Source organism: Schistocerca serialis, chromosome 3 (assembly GCF_023864345.2).
Source record: "Schistocerca serialis cubense isolate TAMUIC-IGC-003099 chromosome 3, iqSchSeri2.2, whole genome shotgun sequence".
NCBI classification, from domain to species: domain Eukaryota; kingdom Metazoa; phylum Arthropoda; class Insecta; order Orthoptera; family Acrididae; genus Schistocerca; species Schistocerca serialis.
This window is the reverse complement of record NC_064640.1, coordinates 797,209,297-797,230,457: the sequence shown is the minus strand read 5'-3', so window position 1 is coordinate 797,230,457 and position 21,161 is coordinate 797,209,297. Positions and strand designations below refer to the sequence as shown.

The following is a 21,161-nucleotide window of genomic DNA, read 5'->3' as shown; positions in this document are numbered from 1 at the left end:
TCTGTTCGGGCCCTTTTAACGTTCATGAATTTTATGACGAATCTCTCTTAGTTTTCTTAGGGTTTTTTTTAAGCGCCTGAAGACTGGATTTACATCCTGAAACTCGGGTCGCGTGAACGATTTTATTCAGACTAATTATTTATTGAGGACAACTGCAGCGGACTCATTCGTCACGAAAAATAATATCGCTCGATTAGACGTTAAATCCTTTAAAAAATGAAAGAAGGGCAAAGACTATTACTAAAATTTTTAAGTGGTTTTCTGAGAAAGAGGATATAATTTCGAAATGTATAGTCTGTAATATGTGGGGATATGAGTGTCTGTCGTTGAATTACACAGAGAAAAATTGCTTTGTCAAGGAGGACATTATCTAATGCAAGGTGAAAACTACGCGGGCGGAATACCGACGAAGTTGTCGCGGGAACTTACGAAAAGGAAAGACAAGAAATAGACGGGAATGAAATAAGAAATTGTCGAGTTCGTCCATCTTCGATAGTAAGAGAAAGTTTCTTTAGCCACCAAATAAAAGTATCGTGTCACAAAGACGAGGTAGTGTTTTAGTAGTCTATTTCGTAGCAACCTGTCCTGTTTAAATACCGAAACGTAAGTCCGAGTACGTTCCTGTGAATCTGAATAACGTCGTGTGCTTCCACTTAACGGGATAACGAATATCGAACTCAGTCCACCTTACTAAGTAGTGTCGCATTTTCAGTTTGATCGCGTCATCTCAAAAAATATAGCACTAGGCTGGTGTGTGGACGGCCGCTGCGTGGGCGGTGTCGATAGGAAGGCGGCGGCCGCTCAGGCGTGCAGGTCCGAAGCGGCGCCCACGTCAGGGTCCGAGACGGCGGGGCTGCGCGGCGGCAGCGCGTGCGGGCTCAGCGCGGACGCCTCCTCAGCCGACACCACGGCCTGCGGGGGCGGCGGGGGCGGCGGCGGCGACGGCGAGCGCGCCGCCTGTGGCTGCTGCTGCTGCTGCTGCTGCTGGTAGTAGCTGGACAGCGACGACAGCGAGGCGGACGCCGAGCCGAGGTGCGAGGGCCCCGGGCCGGGAAGCGTGAGGCCGAGCCCGGCGGCGGGGTACAGGCGGTAGGGCAGCGGCTTCTGCAGCGTGGAGACGGCGGCGGCGGCGGCAGCGGCCTGCCGGTAGTACAGGTCGGGCGACACCACGGCCGGCACTGGCGCGGCCGGCCCCGCCCCCGCAGTGCCGTACGGCCAGCAGCCGTAAGCGGCGGGCGCGCCGTACAGCCGCTGGAAAGCCGCGTAGTTGCCCGCTTCCGCCAGCAGCTCCAGGCCCACCGCCGTCTGCCTCTTCCACTTGGTCCTGCAACACGACACACAGCCTCAGGCTAACACTCGCTACCACCGATCGTCATACACTTGCGACGAATAACGAATCGATCCATTTGGAAACATCGAAGGAAACAACATGTTTACTCTTACCAATTTCTATTTATGTCCACAACGCATATCAGAGGTTTAAAACTCCATCATGAGGTGGATTTGCGTGACGAGCCAAAATATTATGAACATAGCCACAGCGACGTTGGACGCCGCCTGGTGGCGTTGGGGGCACGTGACTCGGTAACAAAAGTATGTAACCGGAGCAGACACGACACGGACCCTAGTGAAGACATGGGCTACAAATGGGAAAATCCATTGAGATAAGTGACTGTGACAAAGGGCAGATTATTATTACGCAGAGCCCGTGAACGAGTATCTCGAAAACGACGAAGCAGGTCGAATGTTCACGAGCTACTGTCGTGAGCATCTACGGAAAGAGCTAGAAGGACAATAAAACCACCACTAGGCGCTAAATGGTTGGACGTCCACGACTCTTCACAGAACGTGGTATTCGGTGGCTTGTCTGCTCTGCAAATCTGGATAGATAGTGATCGACGGCACCTCTGCCGGAAGAACACAAGGCTTGGTGCACGCACACCGTTCATCGTACATTGTTAAACAAGGAGCTCCGCAGCGGACCACCCCTACGTGTTCACATGCTGGACGGCTTGGGTGGCCGAGCGGTTCTAGCCGCTACAGTCCGGAACCGCACGACCACTACGGTCGCAGGTTCGAATCCTACCTCGGGCATGGATGTGTGTGATGTCCTTAGGTTAGTTAGGTTTAAGTAGTTCAAAGTTCTAGGGGACTGATGACCTCAGAAGTTAAGTCCCATAGTGCTCAGAGCCATTTGTTCACATGTTGACCCAGCAACATCGTCAGTTGCGGCACCATCGGGATACGGCTGTCGATCAATGGAGACGTGTCGGCTCTTCGTGTGAATCACAATTTTGCTACACTGGATCGCTGGTCCATAAACGCCGTCATCGAAGTGAACGGCGTCTTGAAACGTTCAGTGCTCCACGGATGCAGGCTGGTGAGAGCAGTATGATGCTATCGAAGACATTCTCCTGCGGTTGCATGGGACCAGTGGTAGTAATCGAAGACACTCTGACAACTGCGAAACACCTGCATTCTTTCATGCTTGATGTCTTTCCCGACGGCGATTTCATCCATCAGCAGTATAACTGTCCTTGTCCCCAAGCCATAACCGTGCTACAGCGGTTTGAGGAGCATTATAGTGAACTTACGTTGATGTCTCAGTGACCAAATTTGCCCGATGTAATTCCTAAGGAACCCATCTAGGTCTCTATCGGGTGCCATCACCGCGTGCGCAAATCAACGGCCAATTACTTACGCGGATTATATAACCTGTGAGTTGACATCTAATGGCCGCGCGGGATTAGCCGAGCGGTCTTGGCCACTGCAGTCCTGGACTGTGCGGCTGGTCTCGGCGGAGGTTCGAGTCCTCCCTCGGGCATGGGTGTGTGTGATTGTCCTTAGGATAATTTAGGTTAAGTAGTGTGTAAGCTTAGGGACTGATGACCTTATCAGTTAAGTCCCATAAGATTTCACACACATTTGAACATTTGAACAAGAAATCTAATGCCACATACCTCCACAAACCTACCAACAAACTGCTGGATCCACGATACGCAGAATCGGTGATGTATTTCGTTCCAAAAACGGACAAACGACCTGTTAAGCAGGAGGTCATAATTTTTTGGCTCATCAGTGTTTACGTGTTAGGCGGGGACGTTCATGAAATTGACAAAATATAACAATTTTCAATTTATCGTTTATTTCTTAGTAGAACCCGTCGAAAATTATTTCCCAGAGTTTCAATGATAAAATCGCATCCGAAGTGCTTGAAAAATAACTAAATTTTTGACGCCAGCTTCCTGCCACTCCCGCTCTTTGAAGCAACACGTCAATATGACCTCGATGAACAACGATTCCGTGGATTATTTTTAAACGAACTTGAAAGGGATTCATCTAGAAGGCTGTGATATATAATCTTAGATGTTACAGGTCATCTGTGACTCTGTTTCGTATCTTACAAACAACAACAAACCATCTGCGTAGAAAAGAGCCTCTAAAGCCACATTTTCATCTCCTACAGTTGGTAGAATTGCAACTTATGATGCACTTCTTGTGTTTAATAATGGGAAAGTAGGGAGGATCAAGGTATGGGAGAGAATGGGCTTTAGGATACGAAATTTTACTACAGGCACTTGAGAAAAATAGATTTACAGCGCCTCTCTGCTACTGAAAAGTCAGTTGAAGACGTGGTAAAGCAAAGAAGGCAGAAAATAAGAAACCAGAAGAGAAGTCTTGAAGGGAAAGGGGACCATCAATACAAATCTGGGACCTTCTGAAGAGATGATATAAAGAAAAAACATTAGGTTGAACTTTAAACTGCATTTTCTGAAAATTATATTTTTTTAAAGTTTATGTACCTTCTCAGAATCTATGAAGGCTAGAATTATCATATTTTATACACTTATTTCTATAAACCCTACAAAAGTCGTCTCAAGAATAAATTTTGAATGTAAGCTGTGGGGCAAAGTGCTTGGAATTTTGCATGAATTTTATGTTATACTTAAAGAACCAGCCCAAGGACTGAGCCTTGATGTGGCAGGGTGTTCATTACTCAATGATCCACACCAACAAAGCGGGACAGTCTGTTTCTAATAGCTGGTCGCTTGGTAAGAGGAGAGAGGAAGCCAATTAGCCAGCAACGTGGGAGATGAGGTGAAGAGGTTCAACGGCTTCTGAGGCGGATGAAGATATTAATCTCAACGGCAAAGAAGGCGGATGAGTCACTTTCCCATCACAGTGATACCTCAACGGCAGTAAAGGCGGAGTGGAGTGGATGGACCTCAATATGGCGGATCTAGCGGAAGAGACAACTCACTAAGTAGAACAATAACCCAAGTCACGTCTGACTTGCAAGAAGCGGCTACGTCATCACCGTCTCTCTGCATGTTGATCGAAGCAGCAAAAATCAGTTGCGACTGTTACCAAAGTGGTCGGCTGCGAAAGGCGTCTGTTCCCATATAGGGTGGCCTGTTAAGATCCATCTGGGGAGTCGGTCAGAGATGTAGCATCCCACGAAGAGGTTAACACCCCTTCCTAATTTACTTTCAACCAAGACATGATGGTAAACACTGAACGGAAAAGTAGTCCAGGGGGTAACAATCCTTCATCACTGGAAATAGTGATTCAACTACGCCATCGAATTCTGAAGAGCGTAAAACATCATGTACGGAAGAGCCGTAGCTTCCTAGAAATTTTCGCATACGGCCTGAGAAAAAAACATCTGCTAGGAGCATTGAACATCAACATTCCACTAAAGACTGGGAAACTTAAAAAATAACATACTGATACTAGACTTCAAGAAACAAGACACGGTGATGAGAAAGCATCTGAATCAGAAGACTGCAAAATTTATAAAGGAAAGCCAGACATAAAGAACAAACAGAAATTCACTATGCTTGGAACAGCTTTTATGGTCACACGGAATCTAACAGAATCCGTAACAAATTTTGTGTCCCCATTGGAGCAAATATCACTTTTCTCGTTTAAATCAGCAAACAAGGACTATACCATCATAAATGCACATGCACCTAACAACAATGACAACAGAAAAAATCCAGAAAAGTCAAATAATTTTGGAAAACACTAGAAAATGAGATATCAAAATACCAAAGCACCACATAGAACTACTCGTAGGAGACTTCAGTGGACAGAGCGGCACAGAAGAGAAATGCAAAACAATAGCAGGAACTTTTCATGAACACAAACGCACCAATAAGGATGGAGAAAGGCTCATCAACTCCTGCAGACAGTGTCAACCTTTTCCAGAAAATTGTTAAGGAGAAAGAAGATCTGGTTTCTCTTAATACGCATTTAGGTTCATATAAACTGGATCATTTGGCACTAACCAAACAAAACCGTAGATAAATCATGAACATACGGGTCAGAAAAGGACTAGGGATAGATTCGGAACACTTTTTAACAGAAATCAAAGTCAAATTTCGACCTATGGACCAAACCCCAAAATTAAAAACTTCAATTGAATAGACACAAAATTTCTGACAGGCAACAGAAACGAATTCGCTAAAAAGTTTCACATAGAGGTATGGGAAATTGGAATGAAATCCGACTAGGAATAATAGAACCTGTGAAAGAACTAGAACATCCAAGAAGAAGAATGAAACATAAGTGATACAATAAAATACACTATGTGATTAGAAGTATCCGGACACCCCCAAAAACATACGTTTTTCATATCAGGTGCATTGTGCTGTCACCTACTGCCAGGTACTCCATATCAGCGGCCTCGGTAGTCATTAGACATCGTGAGAGAGCAGAACGGGACGCTCCACGGAGCACACGGACTTAGAACCTCGTCAGGTGATCGGGTGTCACTTGCGTCATACGTCCGTACGCGAGATTTCCACACTCCTAAATATACCTAGGTCCACTGTTTCCGATGTGATAGTGAAGTGGAAACGTGAAGGGACACGTACAGCACAAAAGCGTACAGGCCGGCCTACTCTGTTGAATGACAGAGACCGCCGACAATTGAAGAGAGTCGTAATATGTAATAGGCAGACATCTATCCAGACCATCACACAGGAATTCCAAACTGCATCAGGATCCACTGCAAGTACTATGTCATTTAGGCGGGAGGCGAGAAAACATGGATTTCATGGTCGAGCGGCTGCTTATAAGCCACACATCACGCCGGTAAATGCCAAACGACTCCTCACTTGGTGTAAAGAGCGTAAACATTGCGCGACTGATCAGTGTAAAAACGTTGTTTGGAGTGACAAATCACGGTACACAATGTAGCGATCCGATGGCAGTGCGTGGGTATGGCGAATGCCCGTTGAACGTCATCTGCCAGCGCGTGTAGTGCCAACAGTAAAATTCGGAGGCGGTGGTATTATTGTGTGGTCGTGTTTTTCATGGAGGGGGCTTGCACTCCTTGTTGTTTTCCGTGGCGCTATTACAGAACATGCCTACATTGATGTTTCAAGCACCTTCGTGCTTCCCACTGTTGAAGAGCAATTCGGGGGACGGCGACTGCATCTTTCAACACGATCGGACGATAATAATATCAAACGAAGCGTGGGAAGAGATACTAGGTTTATTTTTGGAATATGCGGACAAAAACTCTTGTCCACTCACTCTGATTTAGCTTCTGAGGAGACGATATGATCCAACAGCCCTTCCTTCGAATGGATCGAAAGCTATCGACTACAGTTACTATCGCACACCAGATTTCCAATTGTCATAAAATACCCTTACGTATCGAAAAGCACCCATGAATAACGTTCTTCGTAATTATGATGTACGTTCCTTAAGATCATTTGCGTACAGGAACCCTCAGAAAATGAAAAAAACTTCCCTAATGCGTTGATTACCGTTCTTGATACACTCTTATTTGAGCAGATGAACATTAAGATTGATAAACATTTCGAGCAAGGACTACTGTTTGGAATAACGGGGAGACTAGTTACATCTTGATGGCAACGTGTTGTGTTATACATTACTGTGCTTATATGGGCGTCATTTCCACGGTCCGTACTAAGCACTACGTTTACTTTATCCTGCCACAAAGAATAATGTTCAGCAGCGGCATGTGTATTCCTCGCCCACAAACAGTAACCTTCTCGCTAACAGAGGTAAAAGCTGGATATGTGTATCCGATCTAGAACTTTAGATGTATGACCTTCTTCTGTAGCTACATATGAGAAATATAATTAACAAAAAATTTGAGAGCGTGACATGTACAGCCGATAGTTGAGTAACAGATTTTAAAAAATTGATAGGAGATCCTCGAGCAAGGTTAGGCAGATTTAAAGAGGCGTAGAACAGTTTGTCTACTGTTCACCTTCAACCTCACCTCACAAAAGCTTTCATAGCTCCCTAGGCACATAAAATCACACTTTTTTCTGAGATTAGTGCCCTATGTGAACTCCACTAAACTCCATGACGGATAGATCTGCAAGAAGTTGGCTCGTCGTTTAATCACTTTTTCATGCTCTTCCTAAAGCGTTATTATACAGCAGTATTGGGGGACGTGCAGTCAACACACAGCTCTCCCACCCATTGAGGTCGGCTTTCGAAAACAGAGGCGCTACATCCCTTTCAAGTAGCTCCTCGGTTGTCCTCAGGAGACTGGGAAGAGCCCCTTCTATTTTTTCCACTGGCGCTAGCGAAAATGGAACTTGTGGCTTCCGAGTACTAGCCAAACACACAGATCGTACTGGACCGTGGAGAGACCGAGCAGTATTCGTCAGTGTACAAGTACCTGTTCCAGATAACTCGTTATTCTGTCTTGAGATTAGGAGGTATATATTGTTGATAAAAGATGCTTGTAGTGGTGCCTTTGTGTAATTGGTTAACGACTGACAAGGAATAATATAACTTTAATAGCCTCATTTGAGTCGGAACACTTTTTCAGGTGTAAAAGTGTGACGGGAGGAGTCGGTGTGCGACTGGCTGGATGAACCACCGCGGCATCAATCAGAAATTAATTAACGAAAATTTAAACAGAATGTAGAGTCCTGAAAGGAATTCGAACTCCCCTCCTACTAAATACAAAATAAAGGAAAGAATGTTAGGGTTTAACTTCTCGTCGACAACTAGGTCTTTGCCGGCCGCGGTGGCCGTGCGGTTCTGGCGCTGCAGTCCGGAACCGCGGGACTGCTACGGTCGCAGGTTCGAATCCTGCCTCGGGCATGGGTGTGTGTGATGTCCTTAGGTTAGTTAGGTTTAAGTAGTTTTAAGTTCTAGGGGACTTATGACCTAAGATGTTGAGTCCCATAGTGCTCAGAGTCATTTGAACCATTTGAACTAGGTCTTTAGAGACGGAACACAAGATGGGAATGTTTCAAGGATGGTGAAGGTAATTGACCGTGCCATTTCGAAGGAATCATACCGGCATTTCAATGGTTTGATTTAGAAAAATCGCGAAAAACCTAAATATGGATGGCAGGGTGCGGAGTTGAACCGTCGTCCTCTCGGATGGGTATCCAATCTGCTGACCAGTGCGCCACCTCTCTCGGTAATAAGGACAAGTACAATTCCTTAATCGCTGCGTCATCTTGCACGCTTACGTTAGAGATAAAGCCAATGACGAACGCTGTGCAGAAGGTGCTGGTATAATGAATAAGTAATGGGATTTCGACCTACAGCTGAATAGCAGGTCAAAGTGTGTTTAATACTGTGGCCTACCCTTCTTAATTAAGATTTGTGCTGATGCACAAACTTTTGGTGTTACACATCGCGGAATTCGAGTTGCGAGTCCATCTCCCCTAGCAGCACTAATGAATGCAAAGAAGTATGTACAGAGCTATGATAGTCAAGAGAAACATCACTTCGGAAACAGTGAAGATATCAAGGACTAATATCTGACATACCAGTACATCATAAATATTACCATTCCACGTTATTCCGCTAGAAACCCGAACGGCACTCAGGAAATCTAGATGTATTTCTAAGAGATACACTGCACAGTGCTAGTGGATAAGTCTCAGAGCGTTGTTTCTCTGGCTCAGGCACTCCTGTTGTGGAGTCGTGTCAATAGGAACTCATTGTGGCCTTTCCCACGTTCTCATTTACGGCCGATAACGAGCTGTCCGGGAACATTAAGCAATAGCCAGGGTAAACTCCGTAGTGTACTTCCATAACTGAAAGTCGATTTAGCATCTATTTTAAATCGCTGCGGCTATGAATTAGCAAGAGCGTTTCCTCATGGCTGATTGCTAGTTTTCATCGCTACGCTAAGCGTGTATTGGCTCTGTAAGCGTATTGATCTGGCACTTGTCCTACGCCGTGATGCAACATGTTGAGTCCACCTCAACACAGAGGAAACAAGTAATTCATGACATGTCGTCAGTTGCTCTAAACAAGACGAAATCTCACGTTTGGCCTCTCGACCTGTAGGAAAGTAAACCACGGATGTGGTGTACATATTCCGTGAAATGTAGATTAACTTGTCTCCGAAGAATGGGATATACATTATTCAAAATCATAACTTAACCTCGTGTCACAACGCCGTATTTATAAGATATTCATACAGCAATACAGCCAACCTACATGGGACTGGAAGCATCTGTTCTTACATAACTTTATGACAGAAACAGAAACGTGAAAAGAAAAGGACACTCCTGGATATAAGTGAATTCTTATTTTATCCTGTTCCTGAATAGAGACAGAATTAAAAATGGAGGTATAGAGTTTGCTTGTACCAGAATTTTATTTTTCGAATTTACTCGAAAATGATTTTGTCTATGTAAAGAGAAAACACTCCTGGATTCAAATGAATTCTTACTTTATCCTGTTCCTGAACAAAGACAGAAGTAAAAATGTAAGTGCAGAGGTGGTTTATATTGTTTTTTTTCGAATTTACACTAAAACAGTTTTGTCCACGTAATCACACGTGAAGAAGAGAAGCAATGTATGAATCGGACAGTACTTCAGAGTCTTTAGATTTCGACGAAAATCTGTATATAATGAACCCAAAACTTTATGGATGTATTACGGATTGATATCCAAAACTGACAACATGGAATTAAATTCTTATCAATGACTCCCTCATGGTGCGTAACGGGTACAGCGGTAATTCAAAAAAGTAATAAGGTGCTACATGTTAAAATTATGAAGTTGGGGTTTCGATGAAACTGATCCTAATGTGTTGGAAATTAACAAAAGGTTTAATTACGTTCACCTAACAAGTTCGGTTACAAATGTTTCTAAGCTGGGGTTTTAGGTAAATATCTCATTTGACGTTTAGTCTGAGAACACTTGACAGTGCTACGACAGCTAAACCTACGGAATCTGTGCAAAATAAAGCGTATATGAGATTCACGGAAGTTTAAAGCTACACTGTACTATGTTCACTTTCTGCATTTAATAGAACACCACTTTTCTCATGACTTTTTGCCAGACAGAGAAAATTTGGGAAGGTTAATGACATACGTCATTTCTAATCTAAAAGAACATACGATCTGACGATAATTGTTGCAGACTGAATTTCGAAATAGATGAACGGCAAAATGGGCCTGAAATTGCTCTCACAACCAACAATTCTAGGGGTTCAAAGCAAAGGAATCCAGCCACATTCTAGTACTCTCGTCTTTTAAAATGCGTCTCTTTCAAAAAATGACATTGTCTACTCTAAATGTCTGAGACATCAAATAAAGGTGTGTTTAAAATAGAAACAAGTCACATCCTTCACTAAATTTGGTAGGAGGTGTCGCAGAATGTTTTTAATTTCGTCATGGTAATGTTATTTGAAGCACGTAATGTTTTTCGATCGCACAGGCTGCAAAGCCATCCAATAATTGAAATTCCTTAAGAGTTCTTTTCGATTTTGTAATGCATTTTTTGCGGAATCTCTAAATTGAAGAGTCACTAGCTGACAACCACAATGTCATTAAATGGAATTATTGTGTTATTTAACCTCGTATTGGCAGTATGGTTTATTACATGAGAGCATCAGCGAAGTGTTATATCCGAGAGAAACAATCATTACAGTACACAATTCAATTATGGTGAACTGCGTAATGGGTGCCCTAGTGCAAAGATGGTATACGTTATTTGCAGAGGTGATGCGCCAAGGTTCTCCTTAGACATTTGTCTGAGAGACAAGGTGAAACAAGAAAGCAGATAAAATCAAGGCTCCAGCGGAAATGTTGTCGGGTTACACTGCAAACCAGCGAACCGTTCTCCAGCGTGGTCAATAAGACGCTCTAACGGATTTGTGTCCTTGTTGTCTACGTACATAAAACACATTTCTCTGGTGCAATGTTCACAATAATTTATTTGATAATGTAATCATTTTACAACGTAAACATTAAACTCCAGCACATCCGTCACCAATGTGTGTAAATTTCCTTACAGCAGTAGCACCGTGTCTGGAGGTACTAGATCCCGTACTTGGTAGTGAAAGACATTTTCATCTCCAGATTTTTGCTCAAATGGGAGGATACATGGTGATGTATAGTTCTCGGTTACAATATAGTTCTACAAGGCGACAGACTACGTTTTCGACCTCTCCGCTATGGTTCCTGCAGTGAAGGCCTAAAGTTCTGCTAATAATAGTCCTTCATCCAGAAAAGGACGAGCTCAGAGGTAACTGCGAAAAAAACTCAAAAATTATACATCGTCTTTTGATGAAAAACAACGGATTTCCATCGTTCTACATAGACCGTATGATTTATCTTGATCCAGGGTAGTTTTGGAAAAGGTCAGTGTGTACACCCCCTGCGCAGGTGTGAGAGGGTACCTGCGGTGAAACGAGAACATCATTTTGCTCGCCACGTTTGTAACCTAGTTGCATAATTCGCGCGTCTTATTCCAGCAATAAATAAGAGCTGTCCGCTCCTGGAAATCGATTCGCTTTGCGGTTGACAAAGACCCAAAGCAGTTTCCATGACGTATTGTATGACTGGACACGGACGTATTTCAACAAATAAGCCTGCAAAACATCTCGCATCAAATGTTTAATTGCTCCGAAGTATCTCTGTACAGTGTTCTATTTCATTTCCTTTCTGTCCGCTCCCATGTACTCGCCACCAAAAGCGAAGATATTCTTTGTCTGTAACAGAGTTGGAGTAGCGTCTAATATATATTGTTCTAGGGAGATGTCGGATTTATCCTGATTCAGGCATCTTGACTTATCTTTTCGTCCACGTGAATGGCAGAACACTTCAAATAATATCGTGGCCCTTTTTTCTCCAGTTTGTCCGTCTCCAGAAACTTCAGCTTCGACAAGTATTTAATCTCTAAGCTTCTTTCCGTTTTTCTCTTTCCTTGGTTACGAAGACAGCACAGGTAGCTATACACATCATCAGCCGGAATGACACAGAAGTTACATTCGTCACGGAGCTTAAAATGTAATTCTTCTGCGAATTAGAAGATGAGACGATGATAGTTATAACGAAAAACGACAAAATACATGATAGCAGATCCTGACGTTAACTGGGTCTCTTACTTCGTCCTGTCACTGCTGCAATTTGTATCAGTCGCTGTTGATTTTATCACGCTCTATTTTCTTAATTATTCGAAGTAGTTAGCTAGGGTAACGACAAACTCCTCGCACGGATGCCAAGAAACCAGCAGATGACATACGTACGACTGCAACTCGTCATCTGTAACAAATCCTAAACCATTTAACAGATGTCTAAATGTTATACTAAAACTGCATTCTTATACACCAGACATTAAAAAAAGGTCTTACATTCCTCAGCAGACTATAAGAAAGCAAACGGTCTCAAGTACGTCAAATTAAATATCTGCGCAGCGGAGTCAAAGCCGCTTAACTTCTGGGGAAAAGTGTTGGAAAGAGAAAGGATGTATGCACTGCGCTCTCCCATGTTCAGCAGAGCGTACGGCACACACTGTTCCACAGGAGACACGAGAGGAACTTGGAGACCACTCACATCCTTTGTACGATAGATCTGAGTCTTCACGTTGTAAGACTATGTTTAAACTAATTAGAACATTTTCGGAACTCAAATGGAGTTTGTAGATAAACGACCTCAAAAAATCTGTATACACCTCATGGCAGAAAGAAGTAATTGTCTGGTTTGGAATACGGTTGACAGTTAATGAGTTCCCATAGCGTAGCACGCAACATATATCAAACACTTCCGAAAGCAAATATGAAAGTTAGAGTATTTTCTCCATTATAACAGGGCAATATTCTCACCGTTGTTTCTGTCAGTTAGCTAACTTTACCTTTAGGGATGACAAAGTGGAGAAAATGTTCTGAAATGGTCAATTTCTTAGTACTTTATTAACTTATTTAATAAACACAAATCCAGAAGATCTTAATTCCATATAAAGTTCGACAATTGTCACACATGGCGAGAATTTCTTTGTTGGCACCCAAAGTCACGCTTGATCAGCGCTGCTTTGCCAAAAGTGCTATCAAAACGCGCAGTGTTGGTAAACCACTGGAAGAGTACTTTTTTTGGGTAATGTATTCCATATTTACATAAGCAAATTTTTGTACTGTTCTGTTGAACGCAGTAGTTATTCAGTCAAAATAGAGATCTGTACTTATCCAAATAACTGGAAAAAAACAAATCAAATTCTCATTTTTCAAATAATGTACCTGTGTCAACGGTGTAGGTTAAATAATCAGAGAGCGCTTTGTATGAGGAAAGAAAGAAGGCAACAGGCATCGATTGAAGGACTTGGCGTGGAGATTGTCACGTTTCGTCAGGTCGCGTAGCCCCTGCAGTAAGGCTTCCTCGGAATCTTAAGGTGTTTTTTTACCACCAGCGTGCCGAGTTGTCGGTCTTCGCCAAATTGACAAGCTCTTAGCCCGACGAATAGGACTGTTTCCCTGCCGCCGGCTGAGTTCATTATGTAAACAAGCCAAGTATTATGAATAAGAATGAAGTTGTGAAACAGAGGGATCGTACAGATTTCTCTAGATTCAAACTTAGGGAAATAAATTGCATGCTCAGAAATTATTTCAGTGAGAAGGAATTCTAAAGACAACAATAAAGATCTTCTTTGTTCCTTTAGTCAAATATATTCACTTAACATAGAAAGGCAAGGAAGAAGTCTGTTACACTTAGCTTGGGTGGGCAAATATGCTTTTGTGAAGATACTGATGCAAAAAAAGAGGTCTGTTGTGTCAGTCACGATTCTAAAATGAATGAGATTGTAGAATGACAAAAGTTGAAACGATAAGCTATCATTAAAACTGATACGTAAATCATACTAATCCTTGAAGGAAAATATTTCCTGTGTGATGTTGTTTTTTATTTTAAACTAACCAGCCGGCCGAAGTGGCCGTGCGGTTAAAGGCGCTGCAGTCTGGAACCGCAAGACCGCTACGGTCGCAGGTTCGAATCCTGCCTCGGGCATGGATGTTTGTGATGTCCTTAGGTTAGTTAGGTTTAACTAGTTCTAAGTTCTAGGGGACTAATGACCTCAGCAGTTGAGTCCCATAGTGCTCAGAGCCATTTGAACCATTTAAACTAACCCACTGTTTCAATGGGGATTAACTAAGTTCTCTCCGTTTGAAAACGTCAAGCAAAATAACATAAAAATATCCTTCATTTGATATCATATCAGGCGCCATACAGCAGTGTGGAAGTAAGAACTTGTAATGGTGTCTTATATTCCCATCGAATAGCACAATATCGTACAATCAGAGATGCGACTTTCCAAAACTAAACAGCCGCAGGCCGGCTATTTGCCAGTTTAGCCACAGTATGAGCACAAACAGCGAATAAAGAATCTGACATATGTGATTCCACGATATTCCGTCACACGGGGGAAAATGGGGAGCCGTTACATGCTGATCTTCCCATATTGTGGTGTGGATCGTGGTATGCAGACGAATGGAAACATGTAATGTAATGTTTTTGTGATTCTGCTTGATCATACCCAGAGGGGCGATATTATATAATCGCAAATAGAATGTTTCTTTTTTTTTAACAGCGTCTTTCAGAAAAATGACTTCTTTAAAGAAATTTAATGTAGCTGACTGAAATATATTATTTGTGGAGGGATTTTGTTAACAAGGTCTTCCTTAGCAACCACTCAATTATAAAGAAAAAAAATTAATAATTTCGTATACGTAAAGAAAACTCGTGTTGCGTAGAAACCAAAGTTTCTCCGATATAATGATTAGAAGAAATTTTAGTGTCTCTTTTCCTTGCAGTTGGCACACGTAGTTTAATTTGTCCTCAGAATAAAGACAAAGGAAAGTCATAGTTTTGTCGACGTCGTAGTAACTAGACACTTAACACAAAACTCACCAAGAGCAGGAGGGAAGCAATTACCATGACCTTTCCAAGCAATAATTTCGGCATTTATCTGGAGAGATTTAGCGAAGCCACAGAAAAAAATTAATCTGGGTGGTTGTAAGATGATTTCCCCTCCCCCCCCCCCCCCCGTCCCATTTTTCCATTGTTTTCGTCCTTCATCAAGGTTTTCCCAAAACGCTTAGCAATATTGTGGTTGTCATCTCTGCTCTATAGGACTTTGAGCATATAGGAAGACTATTCGGAAAGTAAGCTCCGATCGGTCGCGAAATGTAAACTATTGTGAAAATCCTATGAATTTTTGCCCAAAGGTGTTGGGTAGTGGCTCTAGTATGCCCGTCGATAGCGGCTCGGCATGCTTTTCAATTTTGAGCGCACAGTGAGCACGTAAACATGTCCAGAAAACAGTGTCGTGCAGCCCACGTGACATAAACGTCATGTTTTTCATTCTTCATGACAATTCTTGAGCGCACTGTGCAGGGGGAATAAAGGTTTTATTGCGTTTTAGATGGGAATTGATCACCCCCAACACAACCAATAATTGGCTCCCTCTGAGTTTCATCGCTGCTCTCGTGAACCGCTAGCTACGAAGACAACATCTGGGCACAGACAACAAGTTGTAGACGATTGTAGAGAATTGGCTGAAAGCACTGGCGGCTGGCTTTATGACGTGGATATTGGAAAGTTGGTACAACGCTACGACAAATGTCTAAGTCGGAGCGGTGGCTATGTAGAGAAGTAGCTGCAAGGTGAAGCTAACTATTGCAAATAAAACTGTTCTGATTTTCACAGTGGTTTCCATTTCACGACCTATCGGAATTTACGTCCCGAACAGCCCTCGTATGTTTTTCATACATCTCTTTTAACGGGTGGTGGACTTCCGTTCCTTTTCATTTAGGTCACAACAATTTGAATTATTCGCGGGTATTTTTAACATATTGTATCATTTACGTGTGAAGTTGGCTTTCCTTTTACTTTGATATGATGAAGATAATAATTCTTTATAATGAAACTATGTATTGAGCATAACTTCCACAAAACAAGCTGTTTATACTTTTAAATCTTGCCGTAACACAACCATCAGCCCCGTGCTACTGCTTATGAAATGTGAGATCCCGTTCTATACTTCCATTTCGTTCTCTTTTCGTGTTAGCACTATCAGATGGCGATACCATATATTCTATCATCATAGTTATAATCCAGTATCAAAAAGAGCCGTGCTGGTAACAAACCAAAAAACTTTTCGTGTCCTTTCGGAATGTACGAGTAATTGTTGCACGTCTGGGAGAACTCAATCTTCTAATAGCATTTTCACCAACTTTAAGATAATGAGAAGGATCACGTTAATGGATGAATCTATGAAAGCTTCACAGAAAGACAAACAGCACGTACTAGTACGTAGAAATGAAACTGGAATTCGTAGCGTACTTTGTATCACATGAAATCAGGGACATAAAACACTGTTCTTGCTATACCGTGTTGAACTTATTTCGAGAATGCGATCGTATGGTCCTTAATTTGTCGTAAATTGATTTCTCCTACCCTATTGATTCCAAATTACGTTATGAAGAGCTAAAGTAAGTCCATGATAGTATTCAGAATTGCAATGGCTGCAAATACTTACAAGAAGCAGCTTTTGTCACATCCATTACCTATATATTTGGTCTCTTCTGTCCGTATTGTTCCCCTCTAACTATGTATTGTCGTATTATCTTACTGATAATGGATTCAGTAGGTACTTAAAGTCATCTTACCAGAAACTATATGATTTCACTCGTTTGTGTACGTAAAGTGAAAATATTGCCAAAGAACTAGTCAAAAGTGTTTCGACACATTCTAAGGAAAGGAATCGGTTTAAAGGCTTCCAGTGTGTTCTGAGCTGTTACTCAACAGTTAGCTTCATAAGGTTTCTAAATTTCCAAACTGGCCGCTAGATAAAGACTAACTAATGCTCTAAGTGAGTGAATGTAATAAGGTAGCTGACGGGAGCATACCATCAGAGAACTTCGCACACTGCTCTACAAAACGAAATATGTATCACAAGGACAAATTAAGGGACGCGTGTTATCAATGGAATTCCGGAATTACCTAAGAACTGTTGTCACAGAAAAACTACAGGTTACGCTAAAAGCAACAACTTTACAAATGAATAAGGTACTATTTTATACAGTTAAGGATGTACGTGCTTACGAAACGAGACTACACTGCTTTAGAAGAAATGAACGAAATCAAAGTGCATGTAACGCAATCATCTCTCATGTGACATTCACGCATAATGAATGACGGGTAACGAAATTTTCCACTCTGTGTTTGTCGCATAGCCATCAATCTCAGCTTCTCAACCACGCACATTTCCACTTCTACAAAAACTTATGTTACATTGTGTTCGGGAGCTCAAATGCAAACAAATGCTGACTTTTTCACCAGACAGATGTCTCATTTCTACGCGTTAATTCTATTGTTTGGCTTACGCCTACTATTTCCCCAACAAGTTAGGCTTCATGTATGTACAAATACTAGAGGACACAGGCGTAAGCTCGAAAGATAATTCTGTACTAATGTAAAAGTACTGTGATATTTTGAGCCCATCGATGAAAGTGATAAACATATATCTAAATTACTTACAGATTCAATCGACTTAAGCAACACGATCACGGAATCATATGTAACACTAGGTAGTCAGTATGTTTGAACGATGCATTTGTTAGTTTGTTTGTTTGTATAGCAGTTGCTTCAAGACGAATTATATAAAATGTCGTCTGTCTTACGCGGTTCAAGGATATTAAACCAACATATTTTAGTTCATCTGTTCGCTACACCAGCAACAACTCAATAATTTTGCTGTCTGTGAAGAGTGGACGGGAGTAAAATTTCTTCTTGTTAAAAACAAATATTTCACTTCACCATGGGTGATCATCATCTGGTATTCTTGCGAATTAAAGCACTAGAAAATGTTAGCAAGGTTGTAACATTTTTCATATGTGAGATCACTGAATGAAGTGTTGCACTTCTTAAGATACTGCATATTTCTGAATAAGTGAGTTTAATATCTCTCTCTGATCATTCTACGTATGTTCTCCCGTGGTTTTTATAAATCCTACCTCCGAATGTCAAAATGGTCACTTCGAGAGTGCCACGGTAGAGACTTCTCCCATCCTTATCCAGCTGAGTTAATGCCCCATTTCTAATCACCTCGAGTCTACGGGACGCTAAGCTCTTAATATTCCTTTCTGTCTTCCTTGTAGGAAATCTGGCGTAACACGAAGTTACTCGAGTAACACGTAGTCTAATTAGCTGTAAAATTAAAAGAATATATGTATACAGACGAGTGTGATGATATAACAGAAAAATGACTAATTTTTAATTTCAGTTCGGATAAACTGTAATACTGTAATACTTTACAGAATCTTTTCTAACGGCAACAAGTGACCTTAAGATGTCCATAGCTTTAGGCAGAGTGTAATAGACTCACAAAAAATTATTTTTTTTATTTTTCACGTGTTATTGCAAGTCAGGCGGCACAGATCTGCATGTACAGCCATTGTATGTAGTCACAAGAGATATCGTCTTCTGTTAACGTTGCTGCACAAAACCAACCTCCTCAGAACTGATTGACTGCTGAACGCAGTTCTGACATCCAGTCTCCGTAAAATTTCATTATCCTTTCTTTTAAGAGGACGACCGTTTCCAGAAGCTTTTACGATTAAATACCTGAAATGCTCGCATCTTCTTTTTACCGGGACCGCGTTTGATCCGTAATTTAAATTGGGATAAGCACGAGAGTATTAACTTCCTATTTTGAAATTTTCTAATCTTTTTCTGACGTAATCCGTCCCGAATTGTGGCGGGCACAGATTTTTTGGGCTTGTCGTACACGCTGCGTGCTGCGTTAAGAGGGACTCCTTTTATGCGACAAACAAACAGCCACTCATCGTTTAATAGGCCGCCGCTCACAGAAGCCGCCGGCGTCGCAAAAACGTTAGCTTCTCAACGCGTGGATGACTGTGCTGCTACTGATCGATCTTGCCCCGCGGGTCGCTGGAGCACTATCGTTTGTCGTCCTACGTGCCACGCAACGTCGTGGCCAGTTACAGTGTGTAGGAACAACACGCCGAGATTCTCTGATTTTAGACTGGATCACAGAAACGTGCGCTGCCGGAATTTCCTGTTGCGGAGAGACACGCGGTGCCTCTTGCTTTAGTTCGTGTCTTCCGTCTTAAGCCTGTCAACTGAACCAGGTGGTGTAAAAATTAAGCCACTGGACTCACGCTAAGGACGAGCAGTGTCCAAATCCACGACTCACTAACTAAATTCCACAAATGATTTAAGTAAAAATTTCCGCCATTCTTCGCCCACCGGACTGTTCCGTCGCGAACAATGGATGAAAGGCACAGGCGGATTCCATATTCATGTTGTTGTTGTTGTCTTCAGTCCTGAGACTGGTTTGATGCCGCTCTCCATGCTACTCCATCTTGTGCAAGCTTGTTCATCTCCCAGTAACTACTGCAACCTACATCCTTCCGAATCTGCTTAGTGTATTCATCTCTTGGTCTCCCTCTACTATTTTTACCCTCCACGCTGCCCTCCAATGCTAAATTTGTGATAGGCACAGGCGGATTCCATATTCATGTTGTTGTTGTTGTCTTCAGTCCTGAGACTGGTTTGATGCCGCTCTCCATGCTACTCTATCTTGTGCAAGCATGTTCATCTCCCAGTAACTACTGCAACCTACATCCTTCCGAATCTGCGTAGTGTATTCATCTCTTGGTCTCCCTCTACGATTTTTACCCTCCACGCTGCCCTCCAATGTTAAATTTGTGATCCCTTTATGTCTCAGAACATGTCCTACCAACCGGTCCTTTCTTCTTGTCAAGTTGTGCCACAAACTCCTCTTCTCCCCAATTCTATTCAATACCTCCTCATTAGTTATGTGATCTACCCATCTAATCTTCAGCATTCTTCTGTAGCACCACATTTCGAAAGCTTCTATTCTCTCTTTGTCCAAACTATTTATCGTCCACATTTCACCTCCATGCATGGCTACACTCTATACAAATACTTTCAGAAACGACTTCCTGACACTTAAATCTATACTCGATGTTAACAAATTTCTCTTCTTCAGAAACGCTTTCCTTGCCATTGCCAGTTTACATTTTGTATCCTCTCTACTTCGACCATCATCAGTTGTTTTCCTCTCCAAATAGCAAAACTCCTTTACTACTTTAAGTGTCTCATTTCCTGATATAATTCCCTCAGCATCACCCGACTTAATTCGATCACATTCCATTATCCTCATTTTGCTTTTGTTGATGTTCATCTTATATCCTCCTTTGAAGACACTGTCCATTCCTTTCAACTGCCCTTCCAAGTAGTTTGCTGTCTCTGATAGAATTACAATGAACCTCAAAGTTTTCATTTCTTCTCCATGGATTTTAATACCTACTCCGAATTTTTCTTTTGTTTCCTTCACTGCTTGCTCAATATACAGATTGAATAACATCGGGGAGAGGCTACAACCCTGTCTCACTCCCTTCCCAACCGCTGCTTCCCTTTCATGCCCCTCGACTCTTATAACTGCCATCTGGTTTCTGTACAAATTGTAAATAGCCTTTCGCTCCCTGTATTTTACCCCTGCCACCTTTAGAATTTGAAAGAGAGTATTCCAGTTAACATTGTCAAAAGCTTTCTCTAAGTCTACAAATGCTAGAAATGTAGGTTTGCCTTTCCTTAATCAATTTTCTAAGATAGTCGTAGGGTCAGTATTGCCTCACGTGTTCCAACATTTCTGCGGAATCCAAACTGATCTTCGCCGAGGTCGGCTTCTACCAGTTTTTCCATTCGTCTGTAAAGAATTCGCGTTAGTATTTTGCAGCTGTGACTTATTAAACTGATAGTTCGGTAATTTTCACATCTGTCAACACCTGCTTTCTTTGGGATTGGAATTATAGATTTCTGAAAAGTATCCCACTGCAGACTGTTAACGAACGTACGACCATTCTGAATAGATTC

General features: G+C 42.2%; 1 protein-coding gene across 1 annotated transcript in view; it reads right to left on the bottom strand.

Moving 5' to 3' along the window:
• Nucleotides 1–801: 801 nt before the first annotated feature.
• Nucleotides 802–21,161, bottom strand: part of LOC126471234 (homeobox protein B-H1-like) — a 177,303-nt gene continuing 156,943 nt past the window's right edge. Inside the window, exon 4 of the mRNA XM_050099358.1 lies at nt 802–1,324. Within this exon, the coding sequence (XP_049955315.1) occupies nt 802–1,324 (523 nt within the window). The remainder of the gene's footprint in view (nt 1,325–21,161) is intronic.